General features: G+C 31.1%; 1 protein-coding gene across 1 annotated transcript in view; it reads right to left on the bottom strand.

The window, feature by feature from the left end:
• Positions 1-15,325, bottom strand: part of LRRIQ1 (leucine rich repeats and IQ motif containing 1) — a gene marked incomplete at both ends in the record, with an annotated part of 179,846 nt that extends 164,521 nt beyond the window's left edge. The window contains 6 exons of the mRNA XM_081311448.1: positions 3,065-3,288; positions 3,808-3,925; positions 5,227-5,318; positions 8,851-8,962; positions 10,345-10,489; positions 15,183-15,325. Of these exons, the coding sequence (XP_081167574.1) occupies positions 3,065-3,288; positions 3,808-3,925; positions 5,227-5,318; positions 8,851-8,962; positions 10,345-10,489; positions 15,183-15,325 (834 nt within the window). The remainder of the gene's footprint in view (positions 1-3,064; positions 3,289-3,807; positions 3,926-5,226; positions 5,319-8,850; positions 8,963-10,344; positions 10,490-15,182) is intronic.
• Positions 15,326-16,046: the final 721 nt, after the last annotated feature.

Here is a 16,046-nt window from a genome sequence, read left to right as displayed (position 1 = left end):
TTCCTGCCCCCTCTCTCTTTTGGTTCATTAGCTTAGACTAATAACTGTTTTGCTTACTGAATTTAAGAGAACCAGAGGACACAATTTAGATAAAAAGATAATGCATTCAGTTTTAGATATAAAAAGTGTAGGAGAGTTACATAATATACTTTATTTTGTTATAAAAATAGATTTGGTTCTGAACAGGCATAGCTATGGATGAGATTACCAAAAAAGTGTATGGATTAATAAAACAAAAAAGGCAAAGGGTGGAATCCTTGATAGTATCATTTACAAGGACAGCAAGAGAAAGAGAAGTGTAATATTGGCATATTTTATTATCATATAGTATGTGTATATGAACATGCAACAATGAATCCTACTATTATATACAAATATAATGGCCCTGTAAAATGTGGAAAAAAAACAAAAGAAAGAATAATAAGCCTGAAACAGACATGGAGGAGGAAATAATAAACATGTAAGAAGGGAATAAAGACAGAATGACTCCCATATAAATCAAGAGGAAAGAAAATGGTCCCAAATCAAAATTTTGCAGGCATAAAATGCTTCAGAGGCCTATAAGAACCAAGAAAAAGCCTCAGAATATGGTGTTTAGAGATCATGGATTTTCTTTTTGAAGAGCCATTTTTTTGTTCAGTGGGGTAACCATGCAAGAACCCTAGCAGATTTAGTATCATATCAGGGATGAGGTAGGAATATAACGAAAATAATTATTTTTTAAGAAGCTTGTCTATAAGTAAATCTAAAGAGCATCTAACATGAGACAAAACAAAGGTTGCCACATGATTTTCTTTTCTTCTTAGGATGGGAGAAAACTGAACCTGTTGATAAAGAATAAGAAACGAGGAAGGACTGGGGTTGTGGCTCAGTGGTAAAGTGCTTGCCTAACAGGCATGAGGACTGGATTCGATCCCCAGGAACACATAAAAATAAACAAATAAATAAGGCATTGTGTCCATAAAAAATGAGTAAGAAGGAAGCTGATAGAGGTGTTTAAGTGTATAGAAAACAAGCAAGGGTAAGTTGAAAATGGCAGACTATAAAGCTAAGGAGAAAAGATAACCTTTGACAGAAAGAAGAAAGATTCTTACTGGGAGGAAGCAAGGCAAAAAAAAAAAAAAAAAAAAGGATGATCAAAGATGTTGAGGCTAACCAGAAACCAGATGTTGGATTAGATAAAAGAAGCAGTCTATGATTGATGCAAATAATGTGATTATTTGTAAACAACAAGAGAGGAAGAGTAGGATGGAACCACTAAGATTTATGACAACCATTTAGGGTAAGGAAAGCTCACAAAAAGCATTGAAAAGAAATACTGGGAAGGTAGTAAATTATGTATTTAGAATACAGCATAAAATTGTGGAACAGTATAATTGGAAAAATTTTATGTTCTAAGGCATAATAAAGTACAAACTTGGTAATTCATTCACTCTACTCATCACATTTTTCTTAAATAATAATTTTATAATAAATGCTGATTAGCTTCAAAGAGTGTATTACAATTCTAATTTTTTTAATAACATGGATTGAATTCAGGGGCACTAGACAACTAAGCTACATCTCCAGACCTATTCTGTATTTTATTTAGAGACAAGGTCTCACTGAGTTGCTTAGCACCTGGCTTTTGCTGAGGCTGGCTTTGAACTCATGATCCTTCTGCCTTAGCCTTCAGAGCTGGTGGGATTACAGGCAAGCACCATCACACCTGGCAAGTTACAATTCTTTCATAGTGGGGATTTCTTTGGTATCATCTAAGCACACAGGTGAATACTTTGCCCTTGAAGAAGTCAGTAAATTTTTATTATCATGCAAATAAAAACAACAACTTCACTAAGTAGAATTCAAAAATCAGATGTTTTCTAAATCTGAAAATACCACTAACACTCAATTTCGTTTATGTATTTCAGTACAAGCTAGAAAACACTCCTCTCATAAGCTACATTATATTCAAACCTTTTCTGGAATTTTAAAAGAAGTTTCTAGTTTTAGAAATGACTATGTTATTGTGGTTTGTGCAAAGGAAAATATAAGTACAGAAAAGTTATACATAACTATTCGAAAAGATTCCACAACATTTTTAAAATTGTTTTTAGATATTGATGAACTTTTATTTTATATTTATTTATATGTGGTGCTGAGAATTGAACCCAGTGCCTCACACTTGCTAGGCAAGTGCTCTATACTGACCCACAACCCAGCCTTAAGGTTCTACAATATTATAAAACTTTTTCTACAAAATTATGAGAGTTTTTAGTTTATTTATTTTCTATATAATCAAGAAATAAAATGTACTCAACATGGAGGGTTAGAATACTCTGAATTGCCGAAATAATTACATGCAAATGTTCTCTATATGTAACAGTCAAAATCACCAAGTTCTGGATAATACATCTATCAACTTTGGTAATGAAAGACAAGACATGGTCTTGCTTGTTACCTAGACAATCTAAGACCTTTATGACCTACATGTAGGATTCTAAAATCCTCAGTTTCTCAATATGCCACTATGAAGACTTGACGGTGGATATCAGACAGTTTGGACACACAAAACAGAAATAAAAACAAGTTCAAAACTCTGTGAACTCCAACGAATTAGCTCAGTTATCAGGACATAGAATATCTCCTAAATGGTTGAACTACTTCTACCAAATATGTCATATTACATATTCTACATAATATATCACATGCTAGATCACATAGCAAAGGCACTGTTTAATCAATAAAGCTGCTATCTTTTCCTAAATTTATAATGTTATGGAAAAAAACAAGTTTATATTATAAATTTCAGAATATATAGCATGATCTTTGAAACTTCGTATACTCCAGGGCTCCTAAGATACAAAGAAGTATATGAAATTCCTGTGCAATCTAATCAAGTAGCCCATATTAAATATCATTAATTCACAGTAAATTGCTTCCATTACCAGGAGCAATTAAAATCCACAGAATAAATTTCAATCCACACTGTAATACAAACAGCAATATTCTTCATAGGTAGCTACATTTAAACAACAGGTACATGACTTCTAAAATACATGAAAAAATCAGAACCAAAATGTACCTTCTGTATATTCTCTAATTTTTTCTTTTCAACCTCAAATTGTTTCATCCAGCAATGTCTCTTTTCTTCTTCCTCTTGAAATTGCTTTTCTTCTTTATCCCTCTGAGCTTTGAGAATTTCTTTATCTTTATCTTCTAGTTCTTTCTGTTTGTCTTGCCAGGCTTCAAAAGACTGTCTACATCTTTCTTCAACTTCAAAATATCCAAAATTTATATCAGCATCATCTGCATTCATAAAGAATAATAACAGTATTATTCTTAAAATCAAATCTGTACAATGTGAATCAATTTAACACATAAAAGTAAATTTCGCTGGGTGCTGTGGTACATGTCTATAATCCCAGCAAACACAGTAAGCTAAGGCAGGAGAATCATAAATTAGAGGTCAGCCTCAGCAACTTAGTGAGGCCCTAAGCAACTTAGGATGACACTATCTCCAAAAATAAAAGTGCTGAAGAGGTGGCACAGTGATTAATTGACTCTGGGTTCAATCCCTGGTACCCCCACAAAAAACAATAAAAAACCCATAATTTTAGATAATTAACATAAATATATTAAAAAAGAAAAGTTATAATATGCAAACATATTATTGAATACACATGGACATTCCACTTCAGTCAATAAAGAAGTAAAAATACTTGCCTTGCCTTAAAATATCCCATAAAAAGAAAACTATCCAATATTTTTTCAGATAACTATGATCAATCATACAAATTGTCAAAAATATTGAGCAGTGTGGCACACCTGGTAAAGCATGTTCATCCATAGGCAATTCACAAAGATCAGGCTCAGGAACCAAATCAGGATTCTCACAATGGGAATTACTTCTCATAAATTCTTCTTTTTCTATTTCAGTTAATATCTAAGAGGTTAAAAGAGTACCAATAATTAAATGAAATCAAGATAGAATAAAATTATGACTTAAGTAGTGAATTAAACATATATAATATAGAATTTTACTTTCTAAAACCTCTGTATATACAAATCTATAGTGCATTGATAATTATTTTCCTCATGAATAAAAATATTTTCACATGCAGAAAATATTTTTACCCTCTCAATGTTTTCCAAACCCTAATCATTTTTTTAAAATAATTTTTTGATAGTAGATGGACATAATACCTTTATTTAATTATTTTATGTGGTACTGAGGATAAAACCCATTGCCTCATACAAGCTAGGCAAGCACTCTACCATTGAGCTGCAACCCCAGGGCTCAATTCATTTTAAGATTAATCTACCATCTTTAGTTAATATGTTTGATATTTTTTCAAGATGTTTCTATTAATAACTATTTTATTAATGCATTTCTTTCTTAGGTATAGTGATTGTTCCTGCATAAAAAATTATTAATGAATTCAAAATGACAAAAAAGAGAGCTAAAAATTCTGTATTTACCCTGAATTATGCATAAGTGATAATTTTGATCAACACTTATCCATAATTTTATTCCTACAATACTCCAGTTGGAAAGATAGAAGATATTTACTCCAATGAATCAGCAGCATGATAATTTTAAAAAAATATTCTAATTTATAGTACCACAGAAAGAGTAAGAGTCAAAATTTTAAAATTATATTAAACATCTTAAGTAGAAACAGAGTTAGATAAGAGAGAGGTAAAATGAGAGTAAATTGAACCCAATGAATAAATCTGAGGAAGAGATTCTCTTCAATATATTTGTGAGGTTTTAACCCAATAAAATGCTACACTCCCTTTTAATTTTATTTTTAAGAATCCTTTCTTTTATCTGCTTTTAAAAAGTAATATAACCTCTTATACATTCAAAGTTTCTATGCAGTATTTAAGGTCTTTGCTGAAACATTGTAAATTTCTAAGAAAGATATTAAACACAAGAATATACTCATTGTTTTCCTCTGAACATTTAGGAAAAAAATATCATGCATACTGGTTTATCTATATGAACATTAAATTTACAAATACTGATGGCTCAAATTATTATTTTAATGTTCTCACAGATTGAAATTTGTGTGGTTTCATATACTATTCAAGAGGAAACCATAAAATAAAAAATGACTTGTTTAAAAACAATCATTTTAAATCAGTGAACTTAAAATCAATGAACTCTCATCCTATGTAAGCTTAAAAGACAAATTTCTAATTGCAATATTGAGTATTTTCTGTCAAATGTTGAACATATACCTTCATTAGTTGTTCCTGATTTTCTTTATATTCAGTTGATAATCCTATCCTTAAATGCATATGATTATCAGAAACTGTTCCATAACTATAGCCTAAAAAAGGAAAATATATTATAATATTTTACAAAAAGTTTACAATACTTTATAAATGTAATTTTGAATATTAGAGTACAACACGCCAAAATCTTAAACACCTTCATCATCCTTTAATTTCAGCTTTTATCAGAATAACTTCTTGATCAGCAATAGGAACTCAATAGAACAGAAAAATGAATAAAGAAGAGAGGACATTTGTTGTATTTATTTTAAAAGTAAAAGCAATAAATTTCTAAAGCACTATTAACTCTTTACCATTTTAAAATTCTAGGCTGAGGTTTATTTTCTATGAATTCAGAATCATATAATGTATAATATTGCAATGGCACCTTGATTAGAAATCAATAAATGTTCAATTACACCTGCCACAAACTAGCAATACAATCCTGCACAAGATTATGAAATTACTATAAGAAAAATATTAATTAATAATTAATATAATGAAGTTAAAACTTATTCCTTATTTAACAAAATTTTATTGAATTTTATTGTCTTTTTATTGTCTGCTGAAATGTATTACATTTCTTTTTCTTTATTCAATTAATGTGTCATATCATGGTAATGCTCCCATTCTTCTTGTTAACTAACTATTAACACCTATTTGGTCATAAATATTTTCTCCATCAATACCAATTCAAAATGTGTCTGACATGCCTCTCTGTATGAGATGCTGAAAAGAAAAAATAAATTATCCAGATTACTTTGCAGCTAAGTTTCTACACATAGATATATTTTTCCTAAGTCTTCAATGTCATATCAATAGTAAGTGTAAAGAGAAGTTTTTGATATTTTCATCTTTCTGGCCCAAACTGTGATGATCTAGGAGACTTTGAGTTGGAGACAGGAGTGTGTAGGAAAGAATTTGTATCTCTGAACTTCTTAATTATGACAGAAACTTCTTCTGCACTACAGTTCTGAAATGTATGGTGAGGTTGTTTTATGTCTTGGATACACAGCCTAAAGTCTGGGTCTCTTCAGTCCTGTGAACAGTAATTTATTGCAGTAGCTAGTCATCAAAAATGATTCTTCCAAAGAACCATGCCTCCTGTACGCATGTCCTATGTAGTTCCCTCCTACACTGAAACTAAACTAATGCTATGTAACTAAACAGGATGTGGTAGATATGATACTGTCTGACTTCTAAAAATAGATCATAAGTCTTAGGTTCCACCTTAGTCTCTTGGTATTTTGTCTCAGAACATTGAGTTTCAGAATTCAAATGTTATATAATGAGAAATATAAGCCAAAAGAAAAGGCTACATGAAGATGCCTCCAGTTGACAGGTACTTAGCTGAATTCCCCAATCAATAAGCTACATGAATTGCCAGGCATTTGAATGAGCCCTCTTGGAATCCCAGTGCAGTTGAGCTTCCAGAGGACCGATAGATGTAATCAACATTCAACAAAAATGCATAATAATCCAGGGAACAACTGCCCAGCTGAGCCCAGTCAACTCACAGAATCATAGATATTTTTAAAAATGTTATTTTAAGCCACTAATTTCATTTCACAACAATAAATATTCAGCACATTTATTCTCCCTATAAAAGTAAACAAAAATCTTACTGCTTAAAGTAGAGTGGCTCTGTTTTCTACAACTGAGGTTTCCAATCGATACAACTGTAAATTACCCTCCAATTTATTTTGTATGCTATCTTTATACAGATTTAATTTAAAATATATAGCTTTTTAAAGTGAATTATTATATAATATGAAAATTTTTGCTTCTTGATGTGCTGTAAGTATTCAGTTGCAAATTTTTTCCTAGTTCATTAACACTGAAGAAGAAATTCCTTTCTCCCTTCTTGCTACACTATTGATTTATTCATGTTTTTTAATTTTACATTTTTGATAATTTGAATTTCTTTGGTAAATTATTCCTTGATGTTATCAAATCTATTTTATTAGAGTTGTACATGAGAACTTCTCATAATCTTCTGAACCACTGTTTAATGTAGCTTTATCTTCTTTCATGAAACTAATTCTCTACAATTGTGTTTTGTTTGAATTTTATAATTTGATTATATTATTGTCAATATATTTGTAATATATTTTCATTATATAAATCTTAGTAAAAATAAACTATTAGAATCCCTCATAGTTCAATCATAGTAAATATTATATATTTATTTATAATGGTACTACTGTCGGAAAACATGAAGTCACCCTTCCTCTTCTTTTTGCATCAATCCATCAGTAAATCCTTTTTTACTGTACCCTAAAAATGGTTGCCAGAACATGACCACTGTCCCTCATTTCTACTCAATCGATTCATCTCTAACCATATAATTCCAAGTCTTGTTGTAATATGGCTATGTCAATGTGTTCTTTCTACATAATTAACAGAATGCAACTAAAATACTGCTCAAAATGTAAGTCAGATACTCTGCTTACTCACTGCTCAAATATCAATGTCTCATAGAGACTCCTCTAACTGCCTTATTTAAAATAGCAACTTCCAGTCTCTATCCCATTATCTTGCATTTCTTCTTTCATAGCAGTTATCACTATTGTAATATTCCAAATTTATTTGTTTATTGTTTGTCTCCCCACACTGAAACAGTAGAACAGAAGAGTAAGACCTTTGCCTGTTTTGTTCACTGCTGTATTCTCAGTGACTACAACAGATTCTGTTATAACAGTAATATTTGTCGAATGGATATCTCTGAATATCCATATTATAATTTATACTATTTTCATAAAATATGTTGAACTTTAAAAGTTTTTAATAACAAAACATGACAAAACATGAACATTTTTAGATAGTTAAATTATTGATCCAAGTCCTATTTTTTAATGAAAGTATTATTGGACAAATCAAGGTCTGGTTGAACAATTAGCTTATTGTCATTTTTCAAGATAAGACAAGAAGTGATTAATTCTAGTTAAATTTTGATCATTCCATTATTAGAATAATTCTCAGAAATATTGCCCAGTTCAAGCAAATAAAGTTTGTTAGGCTTTTGTATACAAAGAATTATTTCCCTCCAAAAATGTGTGCATATTGATACTTTTAAAATAGTCCCATACTCAATTTTCTTTTCTTTAATGTAAAGTAATAGGAATCTGGTAATAATTAAAACTGGGGAAATAAGAATAGGCATGGGGACACACAACTGTAATCCCAGCAGTTAGGAAGGAAGCCTGAGACAGGAAGATAACTCAAAGGTAGTCTCTGTAATTTACCAAGGCCCTAAACAATTTAGCAATACCCTGTCTCAAAATAAAATATAAAAAGGGCCAGACATGTGGCTCAGTGGTTAAGCAATTCTGGATTCAAACCCTGGAACCAAATGAAAAAAGAAAATAACTGGGGAAACAAAATTATTTATAGAGATATAATGAAGATAGTAAGAAAAAAATATATACTACATCTGATAGTCCATAATACTATAGATATTTTATTAGTGATAAAGGTACATTCATGTACATAGCACAAGATAAGAACAGTGAACAACTTAGTTTGTTAAATTATGTTATCCAAACTTAGTGAAAACTTATCTGCCAATCAAATGAAATCTGAACTTACTTAAAACATTGGTGTCTTCTAAATCCTGAAGAAGGAGTTCTTCAACAGTTTTACTCTTGTTCTTTATAATGTTGATGCAGTGAAGAACTGACTCTGGTAATTCTTCTAAATCCTAAAATCAAAATTACACATAAAATATTCCTCTTTAAAAATTTGAGCAAAATGTGTAAAGGAGGTAAAAGGGCTACAGAAAAGGTAAAGTTCAGACAAATATTTTGCTAAAATTTGCTTTTTACTTTATTTTATGGAAGACCCTAACGAAACAAATGAAAAGTTACCTACATATGATTTTATTAACTTTATTACAAGCTGTTTATTTTTAAGTGTCCTTAATTATTGTTTATATTTTAGATTTGTCTCAATGAATTTTATCAACTATTAATGAAAATTGCAAAGTTTTTTTCCAAAATATATATAGGAACTAAATAGAAGAACCAATAACTTATATAAGAAATTAATACTTTCCAAAATTTACTCTATGACTATCAAAAACAAAGTTAGTCAAATTCATGAATTAGGGGCTGGGGATGTGGCTCAAGCAGTAGCGCGCTCGCCTGGCATGCTTGCGGCCTGGGTTCAATCCTCAGCACCATATACAAACAAAGATGTTGTGTCCGCCAAAAACTAAAAAATAAATATTAAAACATTCTCTCTCTCTCTCTCTCTCTCTCTCTCTCTCTCTCTCTCACTCTCACTCTCACTCTCTCTCACTCTTTCTTAAAAAAATTCATGAATTATTACATAATATCTATCAATATGGACTATGTAAATATATTTACAAATTTTAAAATTAAGTAAATATATTGATAGTAATTTACAAAATGTAAAAATGTAGTTCTTCTGTAAATACTATAACTAGTTAGAAAATATGATACAAAGATATAGGCATAATAACGGCAAATATTTAACATATCAGGAGTAATTTTAATAATAATCTAGAAACTAGAAATCCACATCTATTTGACTACAAAACTTCATTGATGGCCCTAAAAATACAATGTGGATGAATCACTTTAGATATTTTTAATACAGAAGAACATTACATACACTTATTTCATCTAATAAAATATTTTCTGACATACTGGGTTTCCCTCTAATAAGTTAAGATTTTCAACTATATTTTTTTCTCTCCATGTTCACTAATAGAATTCAGTGCTTATTTTGAGAAGGGATATCAAAGATAAAGAGAAAAATGTTGCTTTTCCCCTTATCATTACAAAAAAGCAAACAAAATTCAATGTTATAAACTAATTCCTGGTATTAACTCTACTCTTCTATCCTCTGTCCTACACTGATATTTCTATTTCTTGTTTAATTAAGAAGTCTTTTAAGATACCTGGATTGTACAAAATGTTATTATGTCCTGCCATATATAATTTGTAATCCCTGAATCTAAAAAATGAGATATGTATACAAAATATACCAAGAAAATTAATATTCCTACTGAAAAGAATTTGTGTTAAAAGGCTTAAAAATGCAATACTTAACACTTACTGCATCACTACCTTCACTTAGAGTTTCTGAGTTTGACTCACTCTCAACCTCATCTTGTTCCAAGGAGGAAATACTGATTTTATCCAATTCAGCTTCTATCTCTTCTTTGAGTTTTGCATCATCATCATCACTGTCTTCCATCACTCTTCATATTAAAAAAACAGAAAATAAAAATAAAGAGTCTATTATGTCTCTAAAAATTGTGTGTTTCATTCAAACCTATTTTAACAAACTTTTATCATACCTTATTATGATTGTACTATATGTTAAAGAATATTGTTTTACCTCTTCATTAACTTATCTTTTCAAAAACATATTTCACTATAAAATGTTCAAATCTAATATTAATTTTATATTTCTTTAAGAGAAAAAATATATAGGGAATGAACTGACTTACCTTCCAAAATCAAGAGATTTCAAAGTAAAATTCCACATGGGCCCAATTAATAAAAACAACATTGAATATCTTGAATATTTAGAGATTAAAATACTTAGAAAATAATAATCTAAGTATGGGCAAAGCATATGGCTTTTTTGTAGTCATTAAGAATACTGGTAATTCTGTCACAGATATAGACAGCCACAGCTTTTGCTAACATGACACATAATGACAGATAATACATGACAATCTAAATATTATACATATAACCTAAACTTTATAAACTATAAAATAGCCTAATGTTTATTTTATTTAAATTGTTAATGCTTGTAATGGATATAGGCACAGCAATGTATTATAGCATATCTTCACATCGTCATTATCAAGTTCAGTACCACCATCATTAGTTTCCATATATAGAGTATCTGTAATAAGCCAGGTAATAGAAGATACTTAAGTAAATTACGAACATTAAAAAAAAGTAACAGGATAAAGATGATTGTAGTTTTGTATATATGACAAAACCAAGGTTTGAAGATGTTACTTAACTGTCCAAAATCATTATGATAGTAAATAACAGGGCAGAATCTTAACTCAGATATACTAATTTTAAAGTCAGTGCTCTTTCTACTACTAAATGGTATCAACTCAGCTGAGTTCTTTATCTATCCGACAATCCCTCTGTATGCCATCACCTAGTCCAATCATGTCCAAATTGAAGGTTAGGACCCATTAATTAATCAAGAAATTAATTAAGAAATTATTCACTCTTAATCACTAAGTTTTAGTGACAGGATGAGAAAGGAAAGGAAGTGTTAGGATAGGCTAGAAAACAAAATATAATGATTCTATATATTAAGATAAAATTGTTTAAAATTTTTCAGTTATGAATACACACATATATATGCACATATGCATAAGTTAAATGAAATATATTTTATTAGTACTTTTTTATTTACTGTAGATCTTAGTCACATAGCCATATCAATGTTTATAGCAGTTCACAATAGCCCTTCAATAGATGAATGGATAAAGAAAATGTGATATATATATATATATATATATATATATATATATATATATGTGTGTGTGTGTGTGTGTATATATATATATATATATATATATATATATATATATATATACTGGAATATTACTCAGCCTTAAAGAAGAATGAAATTATGGCATTTGCAGGTAAAGGATGGAGCTGGAGTGTATCATGCAAAGAGAAATAAGCCTATCCGAAAAAACAAAGGCCGAAAGTTTTCTATGATGTGCAGATGCTAATTCATAATAAGGCAGGGGCTAGGCAAGAATAGAGGTACTTTGGATTATGCTGAGGGGAGTAAGAGAGGGGAGGGGATATGGGGCTAGGAAAAATAGTAGAATGAGTTGGACATTATTACCCTGCATGCATATATGACAACACTACCAGTATAATTCCACATCATTTACAACCAGAGAAATGAGAAGTTATACTCTATCTATGTATGGTATATCAGAATGCATTCTATTGTCAGGTATAAGTAATTAGAACAAATAGAAAAACTTTTTTAAAGTTTGAAATATATCAATCATCTCTTATTTTATTTTTCAATACACTCTTCCAAACTTTCATTGTTTCCTGAAGGCACTGGCCTTTCTACCTGTGTTCTTGTTCTTTTCTTCCTTCCTTATCCTTTTCCCCATTCCTTCCTTAATTCGTTCCTTTACTCATTCAATTCAAAACTAACTTTTTGAGAATGTGCAACATGCATTCATAGCAGTGCTGGGTGCTACAAATACATTGATTAAGTATAGTCTGGTTAATAATGAAGATTAAATACCCTCACTTCACTATTTCTTTTCATGCATCCCCTTCTTATCCATCCTTCAGGAATAGGATCTCCTCTCCCTAATAAACTGTCACACTTTACCTGTAGGCTGATTCTAAAAACTTCTTACTTACTGAACATTGTTTTGTACATTATTTCTGTGTTTACTACTTTATCATACATTTTTTATTCCTTTGTTCCTCCTCTCCATAAAAACATGACCAAGGCACTCCCACACTTAAAAAAAACCCTAGGACTCTCCACTAATGATAGATATCACTTATCTTTCTTTCACAAATAAGTGATTTAATCAGACTGATTCCATGTGTGTTGACTGAAATCCTAAGAATTTATCCTAGAGAAATGAAAACTTAGATTTACACCAAAATTTTTACATAAATGTGCACAGTAGCTTTATCCATACTAGCCCTCAAATGAAAAAAACACCAATGTCCTTCAACAGGTGAGTGATTAAATAAACTCCAGTACATTCATACCATTCAACACTACTCAGCAATCAAAGGAATGGACTATTGACACACACAACAATACAGATAAATCTCCTTGCAACTATGTTGATTAAAAAGTAAAAAACATGATTTCATTTATATAACATTTTGAAATCAGAAAAATTAATAAATGAGGACAGCTTAGTGGTTAAGGTGTTAGAGGGAGCATGAGTTATAAAACACCATCATGAGGGATTTTGTAGTGCTAGAACTATTCTGTGTTGGTGGCTAAAGATAAATGAACTTATTCAGCTGATTAAAATTGCATAGAACATAGTACACATAAAATAAAGGAAAACTGAATAAAATTAGTAGATTTTATCAATGTCAACATTCTGGTTATATTACTGTATAACAAAATATTACCATTGGGAGAATTTGCAAAGAGTACAAGAACATTTTTGTACTCACTTGTAAAGCTAATAAATTTTTAATTAAAGCTATACTAAGTATGCACAAAGTTACATAAGTTATGGCTCCATAGAACATGGTGCAAATTATTTAAAACGGTACAATTGCTATTATTCTTGTAAGAAAGTATCCAAAAGGACTAACTAAAAAAAGCAAATGGCAGGAAAATAGGACAACAGAAAATCTCTTTTTTGATAACTACACACACAAACACACACACACACAAACACACACACAGAGTTTTTAGACACAAAAACTTCTTGAAGAAATTGGGGAATTTTAACAGTTATGTCATACCTTCATGTTGACTGTTTTTTAAAAAAAAAAAAACATGAATATACACTATTTTCATAATTTTAAAAGCTCATTTAAAACATTCAATTTCCCACATTCTTCTCCCTTCAAAACACAGCAAAACAACCAACAGAACAATACTAATAATTTAATTCCAAGTAATTCAATAGCTTTCTTAGGTGAAAAATCTTTTAGACTTTGTTAATGTGCTTATAAAATAGAATGCACAGGTACATGAAACTTTATATAGAAAGAAGTGCAGGCAAATAGGGTGAAGGTAAGAATAATTTCCTTTATATTTCCACTTCTATTTATCTCTGGTTCCTTACACAAGCCCCATTCAATGTTTCTATATCTGAGCACAAATGGAAATTTACATTTTACACAGCAACTGTTTAAAAAGAGAAGCAGATTAATTTTAACATATCCTATTTAACAAATATTCAAATATCATTTCTGCTTATAACGAATAGGCCAGCACCATGGTCTACTCCTGCAATCCGAGTGGCTGGGGAGGTTGAAGTAGGAGAATCAAAAGTTCAAAGCCTACAAAAGCGAGGTGCTAAGCAACTCAGTGACAACCTGTTTCTAAATAAAATATAAAATAGGGTTGGGGATGTAGCCCAGAGGTCGAGTGTCCCAGAATTCAATCCCCGGTACCAAAAACAAACAAACATATAATGAATATAAAGTATTATTATCACTATTTTATTTATTTGTTTGTTTATTTATTTGTTTATTTGGTACTGGGCTGGAACCCAGGGCCATGAACACGCTAGGCACTCACTCTACCACTAAGCTAAATTCTCGTCCCTAAAAGTTATGAGTTATTAAGATAAAAATTAAAATTTGCATTGTTGTTCTGCACACTAATTCTTTGAAGTCCGGTGGGTATTTTACACTGACGACATTTGTCAACAGACACCTGTAGCTAGTGGTTTCCTTCCCGGACAAGACTGGCTGCTCTAGATGAATCCCGTAGTAAACTGGCTATGGCAAAAAATTTCAAATTGATAAGGAAACACTTGAAGGTGGCGAAACTGCCCAAAGTGACAGGGCTTAAGTAACTCCCCTCTTTGGTCTCTACAGAAAAGGAAGGGAAACCTACTTCACGAAGTAACAAAAATCATTTGTGTGTGGAATCATGAAAGCAAGAGAAAGAGAGGGAGGGAAGGAGAGAGGAAAAGAAAAGAACTGGCACTTGGTGTATTTTAGGATGTGGGGGAGAGGCTCCGTAGGCGGCCAAGTTGGATCTTAAAGTTCTAAGGGAGTTTCCAGAACTGAAAGGAGCCTGGAGGTGAGCGGACTCGCGCGCGGTTTCTCCCTTTCCTGGAAGCCTGGCCCTGGCGGACAGGGGTCCACCTGGCTCTGCGCTTCCGCCGCTCGACCTCGACTCCCCCAACCCAAATCCCTGCGTTGAAAGGTCCGGCTCACTTACCAGCAGCAAAATTCCCTGGTTTGCTCGTAGGACAGCGCCCAGACCCTCTAAACAAATGGTAACCACGGCAACAGCCAATCCCAAGGAAGATGGAGCAGCTTTTCATTACAGGTGCCCCCAAAGGACAAATAACCTCCATACTAAGTTGGACCCAGCGCTGCACTTCAGTAGTAGGACTGAGGAGTCTAATTTCTCTTTCCAGGTACATTTTAATGTTTAAATAATTTGTGAAAATACTTAATGAAAAAAATGACAATTTTCTATAATTATTCAAGTAAAGGTAATCTGACTTTTCAGTTGTTTCTGAACTGTCTATATTCATAATTATAACTAGTGAATGTTGAGTTGCCTGTGTATAAATTGTTCATTCCACAAAGTCTTAATCCTGAATAGTGATTTGTGGCACCTGGCCTTATGAAGGAGAAGTCAATAAATTGTTTGCTTTCCATGACAACAGCTGTTTGTTGTTGATGGTGATGTTTTGTTTTGTTTGTTTTGTTTGGGGGTAGGGGTTAAAATCAATCAAAGCCCATCAAACACTTCTATTGGACAGGTGTGTTGAGGGAGAAATTTGAAAAGTTATTTTCCAGAATTCTTTTACTGTAAAGATATTAACAGAAACCCACTAGTTAATTATAAAATCTGAAGCTCTAAGGATATGTCATACATTTAATTTTATCTTAAAAATACATTATTTTCTTTTGTGGAGCAAATTATAATAGTTTATAAAATTTGAAATTGTATTTTAATTAATTTCTGATTTTACTTTTTTAAATTTTGTAAACAAGATATTAAATTCCAAGAGGAAGTGGCTAAACATACTTGTAAAGTATATCTGACATATAATACATTGAAAGCAA

The sequence above is a fragment of the Spermophilus citellus genome, assembly GCF_964194105.1.
Source record: "Spermophilus citellus genome assembly, chromosome: 10".
Classification (NCBI taxonomy): Eukaryota; Metazoa; Chordata; class Mammalia; order Rodentia; family Sciuridae; genus Spermophilus; species Spermophilus citellus.
Note: the sequence above shows the minus strand (reverse complement) of the source record. Positions and strands in the feature narration are given on the sequence as shown.